The sequence below is a fragment of the Myodes glareolus genome, chromosome 8 (assembly GCF_982192425.1).
Source record: "Myodes glareolus chromosome 8, mMyoGla1.1, whole genome shotgun sequence".
Taxonomy (NCBI): Eukaryota; Metazoa; Chordata; class Mammalia; order Rodentia; family Cricetidae; genus Myodes; species Myodes glareolus.
Genome location: NC_142033.1, coordinates 40,841,612 through 40,866,585, shown reverse-complemented (window position 1 = coordinate 40,866,585; position 24,974 = coordinate 40,841,612). Strand labels below are relative to the sequence as shown.

Below are 24,974 nucleotides of genomic sequence, written 5' to 3'. Positions count from 1 at the left end.
CCATCTAGTCAGACAGCCACAGGGACCTGAGGCCTGGGGAAGCAGTAGCTTGGAACATGTGCGCCTGACACTCGCTTGGGCTGGGGAGTCCTATGTACCAGAGTTCAAGCCTCATTTCTACGCACTAGCAGGTGAGCACACTGTGAAATGGATTCTCAATCTGGTCCAAAGCATCGCTTTCTTATCTACAATGCCAGGAGTCCTTGCATTTGCAGGACAAGTTCATGAGCAGACAGAGCGTAGGGGCTGTGAAAGAGGAGCCTGCCCTGTACCCCTCCTTCTCAAGACTCGGACAGACGAGGCCAGTTCATCTCCAAACGCTGTGGACTAGGGCTGCTACATTTCATACGAATCTCAACGACGTCTCAGAATCAGGAGGGACTTCTAATATGAGGCACAGCCATTTTACAGATCAGGAATTTGAAACCCAAAGAATCTGATGCTTGGGCCAACGTGATCTTGCTTATCCGCTTCCTTTACTGTGAGTTCAGAGAGCAACATCCTCCTCAAAGCCCTTCCTCAGGAAAAGTGATTTGGTATATGCTACAACAAAGATAGTAGCATCGCGTAGCTAGAGGCTCAGGAAAGCCATGTTCAACACTGCTTCTGACACTAACTGCAGATCCCTAGAAGATTTTTTTTTTTAAATCTTTAAAACCACTTTCAGTTCTATTCAATTCAATGATTCCAAAAGTTCTTCTCTTTGAAGGTGTAATCCCCAATACTGACCACCAGGTGGCACAAAATCTCCTTTACAGAAACGTGAACAGTCATAACAAAGGACAGGAAGGAACTGATTTTGTAATATATTAAAAAGCATTAACTTTCCCACAATTTGACTTTACTTTAGTGTTAACCATGCTTTTGGTCAGCAATGCACTGTGTGTCCTAGGAGACGGACCAAACTTGAGACTTCAAAGCAGGGGTATGGGTGAGCCCAGGAAAGACTGCAAATAATGGAGTCTTGGTTAGTGAGTGCTTCCTACCTGGATGCCTAAAAGTATGGCGAGCAGGGGTCATGTGATTACCCGTGAAAGGCCTAGACGTGTGGTGTATTGAAAACGTTTGCTTCCCTGATAAAAGTCAGTGAGGAGGAAAAGAAATAATTGGCGAGAATCATCTCAGACTACCATGGCAGACAAGTTTCGCATGTATAAAAACCTCTAGGGACTAAATGCAAGTGGCTTTGTGGATTATATCCTGGAGTCAAGAGAGGACAGTAGAAGAAGCTGGTCAAATCAGAACAGAATGCTTACTGAAGGGCTTTAAATTATTCTGTAAGAAATTGCTGATCATTTAACAAGGGATTTTAAGCCTGGCCATGGCTCTCGGTGGTAGAATATATCCTTGGCAAGCCTGCAACTATGGGGTTGAATCTTTAATACAGGGAGAGGGGGGCAGAGGCAAGGAGGTGAAGGGAGAAGAGAAATTTAATACTAGAAAGTAATAGTTCATATGCAATAAAACCAAGACAAATAGATAAAGAACAGCAAAGCCTCGGGTGACCTGCGATGTGGGTGGGTGGGGAAGCTGCGGTACTAGCGATAGGACTGAATGCCACTGTAGGCTTTCTGAAAGCAGTTTTCCAGGAAGTGACAGAAGCCATAAGACTGATAGCCTTTGACCTAGCAATATCAGTTTCGGCAACCTCTACCAACGCAGTAATCGAAGAGAGAAAAATGACGCCCATGTTTTAGGAGGCTGTAGCTCTGCTCTGCAGTGTTGCGAACCGTGCCAATGGTGCCACGGCCTAAATGGGGGCGAGGGGACAGTGCTACTAATTAAATAGCAATAATGGCTAGCAATAATGAAGTTAAGGAGGTCGAGCCAGAGAACTGCGGAAAGGGCCATGTGCAGTAACTTTCAAAGCGCTCCTTATTTGCACATAGAATCGACGGATGCCGGGTAGAAAGAGGATATTAGCGAGAAACTGAATGCGGCACGGCTCTGTGATTATGACGATGTTAACATTAGGGAAAACAGGGCGAAGGGCATAGGGGATTCAAGCCAGAGAACTTCAGTGAATCCTAATTATTTTAAAATAAGATCAGGTTTCAGAATTACATACAAGCTCACACACAGACGACTGCCAATTACAAGGCGTATTTAATGTCTAAAACATTAAGAAGGCTCACAAACATTTTCAGTTATAAACATACTCTGCCATGTGTGCTTGTATGGACGCTGCCATTTCTATTTACAGGGTTCACCAGACAACTAGTCTAGCCATTATTCTTACCTTCCTAGCATGTGAGCTTTAGATATGACATATGGAAAAAATTGAGTTTATGTGCATGAGAGAGTACATACTTCTTGCTTAGGTGTGACCATGGAGGTCCCTGACAGCAAAGTTATAGGTGGTTGTTAGCTGCTGGAAACCAGACTTGGGTCCTTTGGATGATTGCACCTCACAGACTATATTTACAATTCTATACAATATGAAATTAAATATCTTTTGTAGTGCTTGTCTGTCTGCCCGTCTGTGTGTGCGCCCGCGAGTGTATACACAAGTGTTCTTGAGTTGCACTGATGATTGTAAAACGAAGCACAAGGAAACAGTTACAGGCTCTAAGAAACTGGGAGGCCAATGTGCACTGTGATTACCATGAAGGCACCAAAGCCCTGCAGCCCCTTCCCCTCACAGTTAGTTTCTTCACCATGGGGGACCTTCTGGATCAAGGGTGGGACAGAGGTCACTTGAAGCAGGTTTAAGTTTGAAGACGTCTTCTCAAGTTTCTGATTTGGTTCTCCTCAGGATGTGCCCCATTCTCCCTAATAATGACCCACAGCTGCTCCGAGATGCACAGTGGCTATATGCTGAGAAGCATGTGACCGGAACACACATTCCAACCACTTAGCCCACAGAGCCCGACACCTCTACTGACACATTTCGGCTGTCTCCTCTCTCCCATCTTTGGGCTGACTGAGGGCTGCCATCCCTGTCAGGGACAGCTTGGTAAGAGTCTGCATGGTGGTGACTGCAGAAATACCACAAACCTAAGCTGGAAGAGGGATTTCCTTAAAATGTCACAGAGACTGAGAAAGAAAGACAATGAAAAGATAATTGCTTAGCAAGTGGCTGGGGGAGGGTGGCGCTATTCAGAGCCATTACTCCGACGTGACAATATAAGCTCTTTGCTGAAAAGCATCTTTCTTACAAACCTTGGCTTCTGGGTCACTGTTGACACTACAAGAATCATCACCATCAGCATGGGGGACATTTCTAGGAAGGAAACATAAAACTGGTCTTAGAATGGTGTTGAGAAGACTCGGTGCAGAAACCACCCTCTTTGGCGAACCCTTCTACCCTCCTACCTGAGTTTCAAGGATGCATAGCGCAGTGTTGCTCCTTCAAACTCTTTTAAACTGGGGTCTGGGTTAACTGTGGCTGCGTGCAAATCCTGGAGGGAAAAAGATGCTGTTAAGGTACAATGGAAGGGCCCGTTACCCTGCCTCGGGTACCAAAGAGGAGCGCAAGCCCCAGCAAAAGGCACAGAGTGGATATGAGCTTAGGCAGAAAAATGGCATGCAAGGGCTGCTGCGTGCTGATGTGGCTCACAAGCTCTGGTTCTTACAGGACAACAGGGGACCAGGGACACACCAGCTTGAAGTCATTCACGATGGGAGACATCCCAAAAGAAAAAACAGACAATGTGAAATGTGAGCGGCAGGCCCCTGGCAAGAAGCCCCACAGCTCTGTCCCCGCAGAATGCATGGTATTCATGAAGGAGAAAAGTAAACAGCCACAGCCATGCAGAAAGGAACAAAAAAAAAATATTAAATGATCTAAAATCTGACAATATACTTGCCTTCCAAATGTCACTATTAATCTTTCCCCCATTCAGAACAGCAAAGTCACTCCATGGCTGTTTCTAGACATATAATTATTCACACAGGGAAAAAAAAAAGCACATTGATTTAAGGAAAAAAGAAAAGAAAAAAAACACAAGGAGAAAAAGAAAAAAAACACAAGACACCGTTGTTAGCATTGATATTCACAGGATGGGTTAGGGAGCAAATTAAATCTAACAGTAACTTGTTAGCGCTCTCTCTAAGCTAGATTATTACTTGGCCAGGGCAGGCTTCAATTACCTACCAAAGTAAATGGTTCAACATTATTAGGACGCAGCGCGGTTATGTCCTAAATGTGGTCCCAGAAGATAACCATATGCTTTCCCGCATTCAGTCCCCAGTCTGCACAATTCCACTGAGACACCCTCCATACACACAACCACACACATGCTGTCGAGAGAAAGAAGAGGGGTCAGGGATGTCACTAGGCTGGCTTGGAGACTGGGGGATGCCCATATCTAAGAGCACAAATCTCTGGAGTCCAGTTACTGTTACCTACAGAGGGAATAGGTCAAAAGCTTGGTCAGGGGCAGAGGCTGACGTCACCATCCTGGTGGGATTTATTCCACATAATGGAAGGCAGCCCCACCCAGTCTACTGTGAACTACTGGTTCATAAAACGCTCAACTTCCATGCCACACATGTCTGTCCAGAGTTCACACCTGGCGGGGAAGCGATTTTCTAAATGGCTACAGACCGCGGCACAGAGCCTGTGGGAAAGCTCACCACAGACCTCTGCTGGGAAGCAACTCTTTCCGCCATCCCCAGAAAGGAGGAACCCCACCCCCACCGTGCCAAGGGAATATTCACATATTTTTCTAGATTTATGGAGCTAAATGAAAGGACTAAAACTCAAGGCTGGCCCGGTGAATCTCCCCTCAGATATAACAGCAACAATAGAAAGTTGGTTACCATGTAACTAACTTCTCAACTGCAGTTGGAAACAAACGAGCAGTGAAGGGTGACCCAGAATTTACAGTCAGGCCACTTAAGACAGCTTTCACTCACTAAGAGCAAAACAAATCAGCTTCAGTCCAAACGCCCTGTGGGATGGCGGGATGGCTAACTCTGCGGAGGCAGCAGGGTGGAGGCTCTGCGCATCACCTCCACTGGCAACACAACTGGCTTTCTGTTTAGGGCCAGGAGTCTGAACTGCCACATTCAAATACAAACGACTGCAGATCCCCAGACTAATTTTGAAAACTAATCTCTTCTAGTGAATATAAGGATAAAAATGTTGCCCGTCTTAGCTCTCTCCTAACTTCCAAGTCCCTCAAAGCGTGTTTGGCCTCCACTGAGAAGTGTAACTTGGGAGAATTGTGGCCCAGGTTAGATCAGAAGGGCTGGGAGCCTGAGACAGGGTTTTATCTATGTGTGTTTTCCTGGGAAAGGCCACTAAGTCTTGCTCTTATTTTTAATATATATATATTTAAAGTGCACAAGTGTGTATATACACCTGAGTATATGTATGCGCACCAAATACACACAGGGGCCTGCAGAGACCAGAAGGGGGCGTCAGAGCCCCAAAAACTGGAGTTACAGGTGATTGTGAGCTGTCACGTGGGTACTGAGAACCAATCCCGGCTGCCTTGCAAGAGCAGGGAGCCCTCTTAACATCTGGGTTCTCTCTCCAGCCCCCCTATTCCTGTTCTCAGAGTCACTGCTCTGGAGCTATAGAAAATGCTCCTGGCAATTGTGAGCAGCAAGTGCAAAAGGAAACATCAAGCTGTACCCCCCACGGCTCCACAGCAGGACCCTGGCTGCAGGGTGGGCGGCTCCCATTCTTTCTTTAGGTTGAACTTTGAAAAGGGGCATCAGATAAGGATCTGAAGAAAGTCAAGCTAAGGTATGTTTGTGTGGAGAAACTTCAAAGGAAGAGGAAAGAAGAGGGAATAAGAAGAGAATGGGGGCATGGTGCTGAGAGGGAGGGAGAAAAGAAAAGGAAGAAAGGAAAGAAGGAGGGGGGAGAGAGACAGACAGAGGAGAAAGAAGGAGGGGTTGATGTCTGAAAACAGACACTTAAAATCAGAAATTATCTAAGAAGGGCTCTGTGTTGGGACAGGAGAAGACAGAGGAATATTCTAAATGGACCATTCAGAAAAACTTCAGGACTTAATGAAAACAGGCCTCTGTGTGGGTGCCGGATTTTATGCCTTTTTATATTCTGCTCTCTGGACACAGGAGTCTCTGTAAGGGGAAAGTTGACTGTGGTTCTAGGCCTCTATGAAGCCAGCTCTTGTGCTGTGGAGTCGTTTGGCAGCCGCCTAGCAGTCACCTACGTCTACATAAACAAAAGCTTTATGCAAGAATTTTGCAGAAGGTTAACAACGGTGAGCATTTACTGCAAGACTCAAGTGAGGAATAATGGCAAGCTCATTCCGACTGAGCCAAAGGTATTTCTTTTTAAGCCCCATTTTAAAACAATTCATTGATATCAAAGATGAAAATTTTCCTTTATGGTAAAAGTAACCATAAATTTTCTTTTCCCCCCTTTTTAAACAAAGAACAATACATACCTTTTCTTAAATTTTTAATAACATGGTATAGCTAATTATTTTTAATAAGAGAAAATATTTTCTATATTTAGCTAACTATTTAATAATCTGGTTTATTTGTTTTTATAGTGCTGCAGCTCAAGGCCAAAGCCTTGAGTATGTCAGCCAATCACTCTCCCTGAGCTACAGCTCTGCTCTAGTAAAGAATGTTAGCTAATAAAATAATAATAATAAAAAACCCACAAGAGGTTCTTTGGCTCAACAGAAAGCCTACAGTTTCTTCAGTCTGTGGTGCAGAACGGGAAAGATGGGGAAGCGATGATGGGAGCGGTGCAAAGAGAAGGCAGCAAAAAAGGAAACAGGAGGTGAGACGTATGTTTCAGGTAGGAAGTGACACACAATATAGGATGAGAGGAAATGGAAAGAGAACCTCTTCTGCAAGCAGCAACCCGCATGGGAACCTTCTAGGCAGAGTGGCTGAAGTCTGGCATGGCCACGAGATGTCCTGGGGTAGCTGGACTGCCTCCTAGTCCTTATCCTGCTCAGGGTACAGCATCCATTGCTCCAAATATGATGCCAATGGTGGAGCATCCATTGCTCCAAATATGATGCCAATGGTGGAGCATCCATTGCTCCAAATATGATGCCAATGGTGGAGCATCCATTGCTCCAAATATGATGCCAATGGTGGAGCATCCATTGCTTCAAATATGATGCCTATGGTGGAGCATCCATTGCTCCTAATATGATGCTCAGGGTGCAGCATCCATTGCTCCAAATATGATGCTAACAACTCTGGAAATCAAAGAGAAACAGACCAATGACCCTCAGTTGGAAAAGCCAGCAGGGTGTTCCTGAGGATGGATTCTCAGGGGCTGGAAAGCCTTAGGAGGAAGCCGTCTTTACCATGTGCTATGGCTGAGATGGGTCCTTTTAAAACCCTGTGTGGGAAATAATCCCAAGTGTAGCAGTGCTGGGGATGGGATGGGGCCTAATGGAGGTGGTGAGGTCATCAGCTCCACGCTGGGAGATTAATGCTAACTACCAACATGCTGAAACTTAACAGCCCCAGTCCGTCCTCTGGTCTCCTCTTTGCTCAGAGGATGAGGCAGCAGCAAGAAGGCTCTCATTAGAGCAGTTTCTCAAACCCGGACCCCAGCCTATGAGGCAATATGTTTCTGCTCATTACAAATCTCTGTAGCGCTCTGCATCTGGAGCACCGAACAAACGAAAGGTCCAGGAATTCGCCCTCAGCTCACAGGCTGGGAGACGCTGCCCTGGCATCTACAAGGCCCATCTCTGAGGTTCTTTCCTGCCCTTGGGTGCCATATTCACTTGACTGGGCTGTGTAATTTGGTGAAATGAACAGAACGGTCCTTTGATGTGGCAACCTTACCCCAGGGACACATGGAAATACCTAGGTTCTGAGGATGGACATGGTGCTCTCCCTGGGGCTTAGAACTGTTTAGGTAGCCAGTGGTCACAAGCGTGTTAGCAAGCAGAGAGACTTAAGGAGACATGGTCCCCTCTGAGGGTCCCACTCTCCACACTTCTTAAGAAAACCAGGAAATCTCCACAGGAAGATTCTAGCAAATTTTGGCCCCGGGCCAAGAGCTATTCATAAAATATATCTTGCATGCCCCTCCCCTCTTTTTAAAATTCCAAATCCACATAATTTCAGATGTAATTTGGAACAAGTAAATGGTTGGGGAGGGGAGGGGAGGAACAGTGATGTGGGCCAAGTTTCAGTAGCAAATACTTCTCGGCCAGTTGATAAACTTTCAAAAATACCGGCTGGCACGTGCGCTGGAAACATTATTCGATGTGCTTAACACTTCCCGGGTGAACTTTGGAAAGTGAAATGTAAAATTTTCAAACTGTAAGGAAGCCTGCGGTCCTAAAGTTTTTGCGCCGTCAACAGATTTGGCGCTTATTTGTCTGATTTTTCTTTTCCAGCCAGCTCACGAGAAAGCTCAGTGAAAACATGCATTTCTGCTGGGACACATCACAAGCTACTTCTCTCTCTCTTTCTCCCTCTCTCCCTCTCCCTCCCTCTCTCTCTCTCTCTCTCTCTCTCTCTCTCTCTCTCTCTCTCTCTCTCAACATTCTGCTCTTTTTTTTCTCTCATGTTTTGAAATTAGTTGAAATAGATTCTATTTAGGGATCAAAGAGCTGGAGCCGGAGAAACAGTCATTTCTCTTCCGCTGTCATCGGCACCTGGGACGATGTCATTAAGAAATCATTTTCTGGGTGGCTCTGCGTGTGACACAGTCCTCCCTGTGGGTGAGATGTGGAGATCTGAGAATCTCCACGCTTCGCAATATGGTGTGTCCAGTCCCGGGTGGGAGCAGGGGGCAATGGTTCAAAGTTCAAGGTTAACTCTGCCAATACTAGCTCGGTTATCTTGGTTATCTTATGAAAGCCACTTAACCTTTCCACGTCACATTAAAACGGAAGTGACAACCACCCTTGGTGACAGGTGTGTGTTTGTGGGAATCATGGGACAAGACCCCAGCCGGGCCCTGAACACATGTGCACCCTATTGGGGCCCGTGCTGTGGGGTCACCCTCAATGTTCCCATGCCCTGGGTACATTATGTGGCAGGCTGCCTCCCCCACTTTCATCTCCTTTCTGTCCGCTCATCCCTTTGCTGCTGGAAGGACAATGTACTGGCCTCTGCAGTCTGCGGGGACGTCTGGCTTAGCGGATGCCTCATGTATGGGGGAAACCGGGCATGAAGCAAACAACCCAAAGGTTCACCTGAGGAACAGCTAGCTACTCATCTGAGAAATGTCTGTCCATCAAAGGGCTGGTGGCCTAGGCAATGCTGCTTGGTAGCTGTGTGAGGTCCTGACTTTCGTTCTTGGTACCAGAATGGATGCATGAGTGAACACATGAATGTATGAACCAGTAAGTATTCAACAAAATGGTAGTGGTAGTGTGCTTGCCTGCCGGGCATGAGGCTCTGGGTTGGATCTCCAGCATTACAGTAAAAACATAAACAAGTAAGTCTGCAAACAACCAAACAAAGGCTGGGTATGAGTCAGTCACTGCCTGTCTGAAACTTCTAAAACTATTCATTTTTAAAAAAAGTTCCATTGAGGGAGAAAACTGCATAGTAAGCACACATGGAAGCAAGAGAGGGCAGAATGCAGGGTAGAGTCAGGGGACCAGTACGACTTCCAACATGGCCACTCAACTCCTGACTCTCAGAGGCCACCTTCTCTGCCATGGCAGAGTCCTAGAGGGGTCAAACACAGTGTTTATAAAATACTACTCTAAAGTTGTCCCTTGCAGTGCTGGGACAGAAGCCAGCTCCCTGTGCATGCTGGGTAAGTGCTCTAACACTAGGTACTCAACAATTCAGACCCAACAATTCTTCATAAGCAACAAGGAGGCTGAACGCTCCAAAGGAGAAGAAAAAGAGTTAAGTCCTATGGAGCCTAGGAAGGGGCCCTGGACAGTGGGGGGGGGGGGGAGGAGGCAGGCACAGAATGGGAAAGAACAGGCAAGAGTGAACTCCAAGAGCCTCAGGGATGAGAGGGACCGTCTACTCCCTGACAGTTTTACCCAGTGCCAGCTGCCCAGTCCTACTACATTCCTAAGACATTTACAGCCAACACTGAAATGAAGCTTTACCATGTTAATCAAAGACATAAAAATCCAATACACACAACCCCAGATTACACTCCTTGGACGCCCCCAGGAGGCACAAAGAAGGACTTACTTTTTTCTAAGTATGGAGGGCACAAAGCACCTGGAATAGGGGGTGGGTCTTGAGTTAGTTCAACCTCCCGACTTTAGGGACAATAGGAGGCAGAGGACATTGAAAACCTAAAGCCAGAGACACTGAGAAGAATCCTGGCCAGGGATTCAGAGGCTCTGGGTGCCGCTGTGTGTCCCTGTGAGCTCTGAGTCTTAGTTTTCCCAGCTGTAATGGGCTTTCCTGGTTGTGGGTTCTCTACTGTCAAACACAACTGAACAATTAGGATAGAATAACTCAGCCTGTTACAGCAAGACCAGAGGCACATACTGGCTAACTCTGCATCAGAGAGCCCATCTGCAGTGCAGAGTTTAAGTCCAGGGTGTGTCTGAGATGGGGCGGGATGTAGACACCTTCACATCAAACCTGTTGAAGGCTAGCGCTGCACTGGCTTACTTTTATCCCAAGCACACCTAACACAGGGTGAATAAGTCACTGGAGAGAAGTTGCTTAGGATGTAGAACTATTAGGCTTCAATGGGAAGCTATCAAAATCATCTAGTGCTAAACAGCAAAATCTTATGTGGTTCACTCAGGCTGAATCACTTGCCTGACGACCAGGGCAGAGCCCAAAGCAACCGAAAGTCTCGTCTACCAAACACAGCATACCTAGCGCCAACCCTTCTGTCTAAAGATGGAGAACCAGGGCTAGGGCTGGGAAAGAGAAGTCCAAGCCCCCTAAAGCAGAAAGCTGGGTACAATACCAGTCTTACTGCCTCCCAGAGAAGAACAGGTCACCAATCAGAAAAGCCAGGGACGAGACGCAGGCTACTTTAAAAGGCAGGACGGACGATTGGAGTGGCGGGTGAGGGACAGTTTGGCCAGTTAGGGGTAGAGTTCAAAGGCTCTCACTTCTCAAACCAAAAGAAAATGGGTTTGTTTAAAGAACAAAGGATTATCATCAGGAGAAAGAGGAGAGGGCAGAAGAGAGAGCCTGCTAGAGGAGTCATCAATAGCAATAAGCAATAAATGAATGAATGAATGAATGAATGAAGTGAGCTGTCACATGATTGTGACCTTCCTGGTGATAATTCTCTTGAGTGTGCTATCACTGACAAATATTTGCTGCGGGAATCATTACATGAATGGATATCACAAGATTTTTTTTTTAAGGCCTCAATTCTTTGTTTAAACATCCCAATCTCTTCCTCAGGGATACCCGGAATTTACGCTGCTAATTATTTCCAAAATAATGTCACTTCTGCTAAACAAACACATCTCTTTTCTTCTCCTTAAATAGGAATTAAGCATTTAAGTGCTCTCGAGGGTTATTCCTGCAAGACGTCTTCTGCACGCTAGCAAATGAACCCAAGCCTAATAAGACACGTGGTGATTATAACACGTCTGGCCAAGAGATGTTCTTTTATGCGTGAATATTTCATGGATCCAGCATCATGCAATGGCACCTGCAGAGTAAATTGCAGCCTCCACGAGCCCCAGGGAAACTTAACCACTTCCCATTAATCAGCTCCTCCTGTTTCGGTACCTAGGATGGGGTTTCAAGCGGACAGAATCTATTAAAAGTGAAAACAGCCCTGAACGACATGCATTAACACCATTTTCTAAGAGGATGCGTTACTGAGCTCTCAAATAGAACATGAATGGCCATCAAAAGGCTTCCCTCAGGTGACATGTCGGGGCAGAGCCTGTTAGTCTAAAGGGAAACTGAGTTACATCTACTGAGCATGTAAAAAGATACTCCACTTTACCTCATTCTCTGGGGTGGGAGATGACGTCACAGAGCTAAGTGACCCTTTCCTAGAACCCTGGATATCCACTGGGATGGAGACAGGTCGTTCCCACTGGGTTGTTCCTGTCGGGATGTGCCAGTAGTAGGTTCCAGCAATGTCGTTGATTCTTTTCCAGCCAGGCGGTAAATCTGGATCTGTCTGAAATGAGTGATCACTCCAGATATCTGCTGAGAAATGAGAGAAAAAGAGGATTTTATTAAAAGAGAAAAGGAAGCTTCCAATAGTCAGGTAAAGTCCACACACAGAAGCATCTATGTTCAACTGAGAAGAACCTGCCTATAAAGTGTGACAAAAGGGTAATACAGAAGGGAACAGAAAGATCTGGAAAGGCTGTTTGCCATCTGTAAAGGGAGGCACAAAGACCTCTTTTTCAAGCCACCGCTCACCTCCAAGAGCACCAAGCTCTACGATTCACAACCAACCATGCAGGCAAACTCCACACATTTACATACGGAGCCTACAGGATCCTGCTGTCAATCCGGAAGAACGACTGGTTGGCATGACACATCCTTCCTGGCCATAAGTCTAAATTTCTGCAACCACTTTCTATAGATAAGCGCTGTGTTTGCATCGAAACACCCACAAAGGAGCAGTGTCTTTTTCAGGCCTCCGGGACTCTGAATTGCACACTTTTAGGAAAAGCAAACTGAAATAAATAGTTGTGGGATTCAACAGAGGCCAGACTGGCTTCACAAGTGGGCCGGTAATGTAGAGACACGGAAGAAGGCGGGAGTGAGAGGCCATACAGAATGGTGGGGAGTGTGCCCAACAGGCAAGCGTCTGCAGGGTCTAAAGGCATTCCAATTCAATAAATAACCCTTAAGCACAATGGGTGCCAAAGAGAGCTTCCCCACTGGACAATTCCAGGCACACTTAACCCACCCCAGTACCTTCCCTATCTATTGAGTAAGCATTTGTTATATTTTTTTCGTTCTTGTCCTTGAGTTGAACGATAAAGGGATTAAAATGTACACGAGAAAAGAAGTAGAGCAAGGAGTTCAGAAATGGAAAGCTCGTGGGGAAGCCACAGAGCTAACGGAGTCCGTGTGGGCAGGCTGACCACTTGGGCTCTAGATTTGAGCACTGTTCTATTCTAAGGACTCGGCCCTTTTCTACACAGCTACACGAAAAGCCGGAATGTTTTACTGCATTCCCAGTGAGACCACATGTGGGCCGTGCTCAATACAACATCACTGTGCAATGTGGGCACACATTACCAAAGTTGTTACAGGAGCGGAGAAAGAGAGAAGCCAAACAAAGAGGCTGGGTAAGTTCATGGGCACAGATGTGTGTCCACACTGCTGCTGGCGCCCCAGCATCTCAGCTTGCCAGAGGCAAAACTGCACCAATCTCGGATTATGGTGGAAACAATGCCCTCTATCCATAGGAAAATGAAGCATGATTATGCAATTCCAAGTTAACAAAATTTGCAAAATCAACTCTAACCTGCTGTGTTTCTAGTCCCTGTTCCATACACCTCTTGTGGGGTACATGGGTTGTTTCTGAGGTCCCTTTGTTAGCATCTCAGCTGGGACAGGGAAGGTAAAACGCAAAGGACCTAAGTTGGAGAGCTCCCTTATAGGGTCTCATTTATAGGTGCCAGACACAGAGGTCTGGGGCAAAAATGGGAAAGGGATGAGAAGGGCACCTGCTCCTACCTCTGCGGTTCATGAGGTCTGCACATCATACTTGAGAGCAGGGAACAGTCACGCACTCCATCGGAGTGTGAATTCACGGCAGGCCAAGGACAGGGGGTAAGGCCCCTGGCTCTTAAGCCAGGCTGCTACCTAGAGTATGTGAGAGGAACTTTGCACTAGATGGCAGGACTTGAGCTGCTCTGCGTTGAACCAAACACAGTACATTTTTCTTTAACCTGGTTTGCGCTTTAAATTTCTGCTGAGATCGTGTTAGGAAAAAAATACTTAGGGGGGGGCTTATTCTGTTACTAAAAATAGACAACAATGATGATGGAGGAAAAAGTGGGCAAACGTCCACCAGTTACAGTTCCAGCATCCTGTCCGGAAGTGCCCCATGCTAGTGTGAAGGCTAAGCACGGGGTGGGGGGGCAGGAGACATCATATCCATCCTATCCGTCAGCCTATTTCCCACACCCCCAAACAGGTACTCACTAGTGGGTGGATGGGTGGATGGGTGGATGAATGAAGAAAGAAGGAAGAAATTACTGAATGGATTAGATTTTCCGATAGCAAACCCTGGCATCGAACAAAAGAGGAATTCTGAAGAAATGAGTTCTGTACACTGTCGTCACAAAACAGACCACTAACATTCCTTTCGGGTCAAAGTCTATTTCCTTTGATGGCATATATGACTGTCCTCACAGGTCGACAGAGATACAGCCAGTCTTCTGCAGCCATATCTGCAGGTTCCACCTTTATGGGTGAAAGCCACTGAGGAATCACGCACGCCTTGTTAGATCTCCTGGGAGGTTTGAGAGCACAGTGGAACATTCTTAGTTTCCAGTGGGAATAGCCTAACAGACATCCATATTAGAGACATTGCTTTCCCTTGGGTAGCTTAGATGCCACGGTGATCTTGGTGTTAGAGTCAGCATTAGAATGCAAAGGTGCATCGTGGGATCCTGTCGGCTTTTCACTTTCAGAACCGGAACTAAGACCAACTGTGAGGGTTTCAAAGAAAGACGGGTGAAAGAGTCGGAGTGGCAGAAACGCATGGAAAGTCTCCAGAGTGGTTGTAGTATCACGGGGTTCAGCACAACATTCTCACACAGCCGCCGGCTTGGCAAACACTAGAAAGCACTATACAAGAGGGCAGCTGGGCCAACCAAAGAGAACGTGCACACATCATATAGACCTGTATAGCTGGAGGGGAATTTTAACAAAAGCATGCTACAAACAAAAGACTATCATTAATTAATGAAGATGCTATCCCTCCATCACGACCCAGCAATTCCCCACCTGGAATATGTCCTACAGAACCCACACATACATATTAGGTATGCAGACCACAGCAGCCACATTACAATGACCCCCAACTCAAAACAACGCAGACCTCCTTTTATGGAAGAATGAGAAAATGACAACAGCATAAACAACTAACAAAAATGAGCCAAGTACAGCTGCACTCAACAATACAAAGGTCACAGCAGGCCACTGAAGAAAAGGAGGAAGACAAAAGGCGCTATATTCACCACATTCCCACTCAGATAAAGTCCAACCATTCATTATTTAGTGATAGACATAAATTGTTTGAACTGTCAAAAATGCAAACACACAATTATATACAAAACAAAAATACAGACTGATGAACAACCGCCAGAAGTGTGTACAGTGGGGTGGGGAGTTGGTTTTGATCAGAAAAGGGCATATCCTTGGTCTTCCATAGTCTAAACAAAAATTCACTGGTGGTGACAGGGATGGTTCCTTTATAATTATCTATTAATCTGTAAACTTAATCTGTATTTCTGAGTGTATCTTTTTCACAAGTAAAGAAATAGAGGCTGGAGAGACGGCTCAGTTTGGTGGAGTGTTTGCCAGCCAAGCATGATCTGAAGAAGTCACATTAAGGGTGGGTGTGGCAGGGTGTGCTTACAATCTCAGCACTAGAGGGCAGAGAGGGGAGGCTCCCTGGGGGTCTTCTGACCTCCACAAGCTCACTGTGACACACACACATACACACCACGCACAGACACAGATAGACACAGACAGACAGACACACACACACACACGTTAGTTAGCCAGATCAGGATATTTTCAATGTCTACAAAGATGATCCAAACAAAAAACAAGGAGTTCATTCAAGAGTCTTGATGGCTCCAACAAGTACAGACCATTCGAGGAGCCCAGCAGTGGCTTTATACAGTCTGGCCTGGGAATGAGCGGGAATCCCCTAGGGGATCATCTTACCTGGCTCTGCCATTCACTATCTGAATGGCGCTGAACTAACCAGATGGCTCCTTAGAATGTCAGATATTTATCTGTAAAACTCAGGTCACTGTAGCAGCTGCCTTACTGGGCTTACAGAACAGAACAGGACACAGGACAGGAATACTTCCGCAACATAGTATCCAACCCACTAAAGCTCCCCCACTTCAGTACAAAGGAAAATGCCCAGTACAGAAATCACAAGGTTAAATGGCCACCATGGTTGCAAGAAAAAAGGATAAAAATGAAGACAATCTGGTGACTTTTCCACGAAAATCACTCCAGTTCACTCCAGCAAGGCCACTTTGGGACAAGGCCTGCCCTGCGGCCATCCTCTGTCACAAGACACCTTTCTGTCTTCTAAATGTCCACCTCTCTCTCTCCTTCTCTCTTGCCAATGAGAAAAATCACTTCATCACTTCTAAAACAAACACGCTCCGTTTAAACCATCACTAACACATGTGCTACCCTTTGCTTGAGTTTCTCTCGAACACAAATCAACCCCAAATGAAGACAGTTGCTTTGCGTCTGCATCGGTTTTTTGGCTTCCTCCTTCTGTGGCTCTGCGGTACTCGTTGGTGAAAATGTCCTGCCCGCTCCTCTGTGTAAGACCTGGCTTGACTGCATTTAATTCTCAAGGCGATCCTGCTAGACGGCAAATGCAGATTCAGGCCTTTTTGGCATTGTGTTGTTGTGCCCTATAGATGCTAAGAGGATTAAAAAGGACACTGATGCTGGCTGGGTGTGGATCGTGTGCCCTTCACTTCAAGGACACGGGGCATGTCCACAGCTGCTCTAAGAAGAATTGTTATCCCATTTCTAAGGCTTGCAGGAGACAGTTGATGGATTTAAACCAAAAAAATAAAGCATATCTGGATACAGAACAGGATTACTTTTTCAGAAACTTGAAAACAAAACAGAACAGAACAAAACAAAGCCTACCAGCATTGATAGCACGGAGAGGAGGGTAAATAATATAAATAAAATAAAATAAAATAAAAGGATCAGCAGAGAAATAAAAGAAAACAATGGTACAGGGATGAGCTTATGAGACAAGTAGCCTATCCGATTAAGGTCAAAACTGAGTGATAACACCAATATTCTCCATGGATGCTGGCCTGGAGCCCCCACCATCCAGCATTCTGGGTCCATAGACATGCCTGCTCTTCCAATGCAGCTCCTCCTTTACATGCCTGCCTCCCTAATCCAGCCTGGTAAAGTGGCCCAGTCATTCCAGATGGTGCATCCTGCTGGAAGCTAGGAAGAAACCCCGCCCTCAGACACACCTGTCATGCTCCTCCTTGATTCTCTCCCACTCGATCTCGTATCTAAGATGCTTTCTCCCAGTTCCCAGGCTCCTGTCTTCACCAAAGCGCACCAAAGGCTGTCACAAGCTGAGAGGAGACATATTGGGGCAAGAGCTGAAAAGCCTCAGGTTTCTCTTTTCAGAATGAGTCCACGAGTCCATGGCCCTCCTTTGCCTTTATTTTATTATTTTTTCTTTCTTTCCTTTTTAAAGCAACAGGAAATAGGGACTGGAAGTCAAAGAGTAAACATAGCAAAGCTGATGGCCCCACAAAGTCCCTCTTGGGCCAAGAGTAATATGCTTCGCACGGGAACAAGAAGCCCATTTAGGAACAGCAAGGACCCACCCATTCCAGCCACTTCAGGCACCAGCACTAATGCCTAACTGCACATAGCTCCACCTGGTTTCCTGTAGGGTCTGGTCAACCCTAGAGACCTGAAGGGTGAGGAACACACTTAACTCCTGTCACCCTTTCTTTCTGGAACCCAGGGGACAAAGAAAAACAAATTAGCATGGCCAGTGGCTGGAAACAGCCTCTCCTACACAGAGGGCGGAGGAAGCATGAAAGGAGAGCTGGGAGTCTATATTTAGCACGGTCTGCATGGCTTATCACAGTGCGTTTCCCCGAGGTCTTAGAATGGCATTTGCTACCACTGTGTGCCCAGGACTTCCAGTGCACGTGGTGGTGAGGGAAGATGGACAGAAGGATTCCGCAAGCATTTCCTGTCTAGCCTGAGCTGGGGCTCAGGGCACAGAGACGATTATGAGAGACAGGATGCTGCCCATGGGATAGAAGGCCACAGTCCCCACATCCAGGTTACCTGGTGGCTCAGGGCCATGCCCAGAGTTTCTGGCCCAGGTGGGAGGAGGAGCAAGAATGAACAGCTCTAACAGTCCCCACGCTTATTCCAGAACCCTAGGCTTTCGAGAACTACTGGCCAAGGAGAACAGAAGGGCAGCCATTGCTCTTTGTCAAGTGTGCTGTGCTGGCTTAGTTTTACGTCAACTTAACACAAGCTGGAGTCATCTGGGAAGAGGAGACCTCAACTGAGAGAATGATTCTACCAGACTGGCCTGTGGACAAGCCTGTGGGGCATTTTTCCTGATGACTGATATGGGAGGGCCAGTTCCCTGCAGATGCTGCCACCCCGGCGCAGGTGGTCCTGGATACTCTAAGAAAGCAGGCTGAGAAAGCCATGAGGGGCAAGCCAGTAAGCAGCACCCCTCCATGGTCTCTGCATCAGCTCCTGCCTCCGGTTCCTGTCCTGACTCCCTTAGATGATAGACTATTGAATGGAAGTATAAGAGGCAAACCTTTTCCTTCCCTAGCTGCTTTTGGCCATGGTGTATATCACAGCAATAGGAACACTTAGATACACTCTCCAATCATTGGATACAGAATGAAAGACAAACACGAAAGAAAGTCATTCTTGCGACCATCCTTTAGCATCAAGAACTTCCTGTTAACATCCATCAATATCCAGAAGGGAAAAGAGGACCTTGCAATGAATCAGAGGCAAACTGAGATGCAGGGTCACCACGAGTGGGGACCGGGTGGACTCTCTAAACAGGATGGTCCGCGATGTCTCCAAGGAAGCACATTCTTCTTACACGGGAAGGGGCGACCTTCCTGGCAGACAGAAGAGCAAGTGGAAAGGGCAGGGGACTGGAAAAGCCAGTTATGTCACCAATGCAGGAAAGTCACTCTCGGGGTCACAGGCTTACCGTAAAGACTCCACTGGCTTCTATTCTGTATGCGAAGGACAAATCTGAAGGTCACGGTTTGCAGTTTCAAAGGTCAGATGAACAATTTATTCACGGCTCCCATTTTTAAAGAAGCAAATTTTCTGTTCTCCAAGGTCTTGGTTGTAACCATTGCTATTTTCTCTTCTTGGTTGAGCCAGATTCTCCAATCCAAACCACAAAATTTTAATTTAGCTTTAAAAGCATTTGTTGTTTTGAGATCTGGTCCCGTGCAGCCCAGGATGGCCAAGACCTTTCTTGCTGCCACTCTACACTACTGGGGTTACGGGTCCGTGTGCCAGCACCCCAGGTTATAGTGGTAGCAGGGAGTTGACTCAAGGCCTCTGCCATGTTAGGCCAGCACGCCGCCAACTGAGATGTATGCACATACCTTAAAACGTTTTCAGCCTGCACAGTGGCCTGTCTAATTTCTACCGCTATTCCCCGTTCTTTTTTATAGTTTTGGACTCAGATCTCCACTATCAGCATGGAGGCCATAAAGCCTTTTATTTCCTCCAGCAACCATCATCAGCATCCGAAGACAATAGCACAGAGCCAGGACTCTGAGGCTAATTGCTAATTATAGACTGATGGAGGGCTCCAAACAGTCGACAGCCAATAGTTGGACAAGTTGCTGCTTAGAATTTGGTGTGAGACCTTCTTTAGTCAAAGGGATGGACAGAAATCCTGGCCATGGCAGGGAATGAGCCCCAGAGTGTCTGACTCCCCAGAATCCTGCAGACCCAGCAGCCACTGACGAGGGAGAAAAGTTCCTCCAAACAGTTTTAAGACTCTTACCATTTCTTGATATCAACTTACAAGACACAGTTGAGACCGTAGTTAATCCATCACAGCTTTGGGGAAACTGTCCCCTAAGCTCAGTGGAGTTCTCCCATGGCAGTTTGGGAGTGCTAACATCCCTCACTTTTCTGCGTATTTTACTTTAAACACATACTAGGAAGATTTTTAAAGTGTCTGACGTATGCAGATATTTATAGGAGAGGGCTTTCCCACTGAAGTTGAGGAATTATTCCAAACAATGTGCTCCTTCATGAAAACAAGACTTCCGAAAGGCGGACGCAGACAAGCCTTGCTTTCTCCCCCCAATTAAAAAGGGCAATTTTTCCTTAAATCAGGCCAACTAGATAACATCATCCACCCACTCTTACGAAAGTATAGAAATGATAAATCACCTGAGACCCCCCCCATCTCTCTCTTTGCCCTGGTGGTGTTGGAGATGGAGCCTGAGGCGTCAGTCACACTAGGCAAGCCCTCTACAACCAAGCTGCACCCTGAGTCTTCCCATGCTGCTCTAAAGCATAGCAAACCAGGATTTAAGTTATGCTAAGTATTAGAATAAATGATGACTCTTGAGAATCTTGGAAATGGAAGCGAAATTTGATAACAGTTGCCCTATCAACAGCACAATGAATGGGGAAGTCACCATGGACGCCGTGGTCTTTAAATCAAGGTCTACATGTGGGAACATTATAGCACTGAAATGTCAAAAATTCAAATGTGTCTACTGTGCTTCTGATGTACAAGGTACCACCTGCTCTTCCACTGCAGAACAGTGCCTTCTAAGTGCTGTGCCCAATACCATCTCTTCTGACCCACAAAACTTGGCACAAAGGTGGAGCAAATACTATTCCTATTTTCTCTTCCGTCCTTCCTTTCTTTTGATTTTTAAGACAGGGTTTCCTTGAGCAGCCCTGGCTGTCCTGGAATGCACTTGGCAGACCAGGCTGGCCTAGAATCCAGAGTCCTGCCTGCCTCTGCATCTCAAGTGCTGGGATTAAAGGCAAAAAAATTATTTTCTAAGTAAAGAAACAACTTTAGAAATGCTAAGGAACTTGCTCAAGTTAGGAAAAAACTTCAGTGTGGGGCGCACTCTATGCGCTGAGTGAATTCTAAAGGTGGGTAACAGGCCTGTTCAAGAACCCAGTGGAACCAAAATAAATCATTCAGGCTGCTTGTTGGACAACCTTGAATATTTGATATAAACACTGTATTTTTGAGTATGGATGAAGAGGAGCACACACACACACACACACACACACACACACACACAATGCTTTTCTGAAATGAAGCTTTAAAAACACATTTACAGGAATCAACGTGAAAGGTTTATAAATGTCTTTTTTGGGTTTTAATTTTTAAAACCAGCATCTTCACTATGTGATACACTGGCTGTCCAGAAACTCACTTTGTAAAGGTTGGTCTTGAACTCACAGCAACCTGTCTGTTTCTGACTTCCAAGTGCTAGAGTACTAGGATTTAAGGTGATTAAAAGCACTTACCACTACACCTGGCTCATATCTAAGATATTTATTCCCCTCCACAATAGAATCAACTGCCATACATAGAAGGCATACAAATATTCCAATTAATAAGAGAGAATAGAGCCACAGAGTTGAATAGAAATGTAATCTCCTCTCTGTCTTTCTCTCCTTCCCGCCCTCGCCTCTTCTCCTCAAACCCCATTTCCTTATTTTTATTTTGTTTTCTTAAGAATTGGTCTTGTTATGTTGTTCAAGCTAGGCTTAAATGTGATGAATTTTTTTCTTTGTTTCATCTTTATTCCTTCCCTTCCCTCCCTCCTTCCTTCTTTCCTTCCCTTTTTTTAGATGGGTCTCTCTACACAATCTTGGCTGGTCTAGAACTCACCAGGTAGACCGGGCTGGATTTGAATTCCTAACTTGCTTCTATCTTCTGAGTGCTGTGATTAAAGGCAGATACTATCATGCCTGGCAATAAGGGTTTTAATTATTTCCTCAAAAACTTTACAGTCTTATTTACCTAGTGAAAGAAGTTCATCAAAAAGGAACCATGGAGGACCATACCACATCAACAAGGAAGTTAGTAAATGGGGCATAGTGCCAGCTGTGAAAAGGCAGTAAATGACAGTTAAGGCTGTACACTGTATCTGATTAAGTATAAATTTGTTAAGAAAATACAAGCAACTCATAGCAGACACTGAAATGTGTTTATCCATCTCTAATATCTTTCTCCACATCAATATAAACTTTGGTTGGACACATGACCACTTACAATTTCCAGCCTCCCTTGCAGCTAGGTTTGCCTGCATAGCAAACGTGCTTGAGGTCTAAAGCTAAGGGATTTACAGACAGTTTTTTTTAAAAATATTTATTTATTTATTTATTTATTTATTATGTATACAAGATTCTGTCTGTGTGTATGTCTGCAAGCCAGAAGACAGCACCAGACCTCATTACAGATGGTTGTGAGCCACCATGTGGTTGCCGGGAATTGAACTCAGGACCTTTGGAAGAGCAGGCAATGCTCTTAACCACTGAGCCATCTCTCCAGCCCCTTACAGACAGTTTTTAAGAGCATGCCTTAAAGGATCTGGCAGGCACATGCTGCTGCCTGAAACAGCACTATTGCTTTGGACCCTAAAAATAATTCCACCTGAGGACAGTAGACGGTAGCAGCAAAGCCATCCTGTTAACTGGACGCTGCTTCCAAGTTGTTATGTGAAATGGAACCATTTCCATTAGAGAAAGTCCCAGCTATCTTAGAGCCTTGAATTATTAGCAGCAGATCCTATTTTGTTCATCCAAGAGCAAGGAAATGAGTAGCAATCCAGTCACTGAGGAGAGAAACAACTCCTAGGGGAACGGCTTTGTGCTCTCAGAGGTAAACCCAAACCTGCTGCCATCTAAAGTACAATCTTTTCAATCCCAACTTGTGGAGTACTTGCTCTAAACATCGCACTGTTGGAATACAGCTTTCTAAGTTATCACTCCTTCTTCCTCCACAATCCCCAGCCTCAGCATGGTCACCTTACTTCCAAACACTGCCAGATATTACAAGTATAAGTGATGGCTTCAGCCTAACTTACCACAACTCTTAAATATTTACAAGAATTTACCCAAACCAAGCAACAACCGTCCATCCATTTCATTCAACGTTTTTAATTCTTTAATCTGCACCTCCTCCCCCAGCATGTACAATTCTAGATCAAGGGAGAAAAGTCAAGATTCTCCAGGAAAAAAAATGGGAACACAACAGCTTGGCTTCTCTTTCCCAGCCATGAGAGAGTGGCACTGACGGCCCCAAATTCTTTCAAAGTCGCTCAGTTACTGGCAGAAAAGAGGCAGAGGTATTTGCGGATCCCATCTGCAGGGATAAACGTGTCATTTTATTTAAAAAATTTCAAAACAGAGAATAGTATAATACAATATTAGGCAACTGAGCTGAAATTCCGGAAAGGGGCAAAACTGGAACGTTTATTTACAAAGCTCTCAAACAACGAATTTGTGCTCGAAGTTTAAGAGGGATTTCTTTCTGTATAGATTAGGATATGGAGGTAGTTAGGGCTTAAGTTGCAAATCTCCCAACAGAAGAAGGTTCAAAACTGATCTGGACTCCTCAGTGACAAGACCACACTTGTTCACTCCATGCCTGTCTCCCACACTGCAGCGGTGTGATGTAAGCCTTCTGACAGCAGTGAACACACTTAGCAATGGCCTGCTCCTTTTCATATTCATCTTCAGAAATTCTATGTCAAAATAACATATGAATGAAGGCTTGGGGGGAAAGAGGATCCTGAAGGGCAGAGAAGATAAGAAAGGAAGAGGGGAAATGGTCTGGGGAGGGGCATTCAGTGCGCCTGCTGAATCTGAGTCCTACTTGGCTCTGATGTCGAAAAGGAACCAGAATCCCTGCTTGCTATTTTCCACCCACCCACAGATGGACTAGTTAACCCACTAGGCTTCAGCTCCCTGCCAATATGCTCAAATTATATTCCCACCAGAAAAGTGTTCCTAGGGTAAGCGCTAAGAGAGTTCTGATCTGCAGGGTTTCGGGGAGGGCTCTAAATTTATTACACTGCAGGAATAGTTACAGGCTCGTCTCTCCCCTCCTCATCCTAGAACCCCATCCCTTCGCTTGTAAAAACTGATTTATACAAGGTTTTGTCCTGAATTTGCTCCATTTTTTTCTTGCTAGATCTACTGGTAGCAAGGGTCCATTTATAAATGATGGCTTGTGCATCATTGAATTCTGGTACGTTCTAAAGACGGCCTGTCACACAGAAGGATCCTTATGTCTCAGAAGTGGGGACTGAGGCACATTCTTTGGAAGCAAATGAAGCAGATGCTGTGTTAGTCTTCCTCGTGGCAGACAAAACAGGGCGACCGCAGTGGGGACCGGGCGTCTGGTGGTGTGGAGGCCTCCGTCCTTCAGAGTCGTGTGTGCTTCCTTCCTCAGAGAAACAATCCGCGAGCCTTGCTGTGTTACAGATGTGCTTTGATGAAAGAACTGAGCGCACGCATAGGCCTTCCTTTAGAAGAGATTACAGCTCGAAGTTCTGTAACCATGGGGCTAGGAACACAAAAGAACTGAGAAACACAATTTTGTTGCTAATTCCTTTTGAAGAAACAAACAGTATAAAACGGTCTGTTAAAAGCAGGAGTTTATTTGTAGTGCAAATTTCCTTCTTCTGTTTTTTATTTAAATATAGAACAATAAATTTTCAGCGCCCTTCCCCTTCTGCCTCAATGACTAATTCATTTAAGAAAAAAAAAACCAATATTCAACTTTGCTGACAGAGTGAGACCTACAGAAGTTCTTCCTGTGGATGAAGGCTACACCTGCTTGCCCGTGGCCCAGATTTCACCTGGCCGTCCTGTAAAGGTTTACCTTTGGGTCAGGGAAGACTATATGGATAAGAATTAGGTTGGAATGCTATCCCTGTGTGATGGTTTGAATGAAAATGGGCCCCAGAAACCATAACCCAACTCATCCATCTATCACAACAATCTAATTCAAACAACAACAGCAGCACTGCTGTATTCACTGGGGTAAAAAAGGATATACAAGTATGTTCGTATCGCTGTGAATTAAAATGTATCTTCTTAAATGTAAAGTATGTGTCCCCTGGTGACACATGGGGACTTAGCAGTCTTAAGTACATATGGCACGCACTTGAGAACCCAGTTCTATAGTGGGTGTATGCTAGGGCACTTCTAGCACAGCCGCGTGTGCTCCCGGAAAGACTGGAGCCAGGAGTCCATCCATTCTACAAGGGAGAAATCTACTGTGTAGGAGTCAAAACCTACATGCATTGGATGGACATATACTATGTGGTAGAAATTATACAAACGTATACAGAGGAGATAGCCTTTAAGTAAAATTT

General features: G+C 45.6%; 1 protein-coding gene across 11 annotated transcripts in view; it reads right to left on the bottom strand.

The window, feature by feature from the left end:
* The window catches only part of Apbb2 (amyloid beta precursor protein binding family B member 2), a 331,864-nt gene that overhangs the window by 89,142 nt on the left and 217,748 nt on the right, over positions 1–24,974 (bottom strand). For 7 of the 11 annotated variants that reach the window (XM_085691825.2, XM_085691823.2, XM_085691827.2 and 4 more), the window contains 4 exons: positions 11,819–12,027; positions 3,810–3,872; positions 3,316–3,401; positions 3,163–3,223 (listed from right to left, as the gene is read on the bottom strand). In XM_085691825.2, coding sequence (XP_085547951.1) covers positions 3,163–3,223; positions 3,316–3,401; positions 3,810–3,872; positions 11,819–12,027 — 419 coding nt within the window. The remainder of the gene's footprint in view (positions 1–3,162; positions 3,224–3,315; positions 3,402–3,809; positions 3,873–11,818; positions 12,028–24,974) is intronic. The other 4 variants (XM_085691832.2, XM_085691831.2, XM_085691828.2 and 1 more) reach the window with 3 other exon arrangements.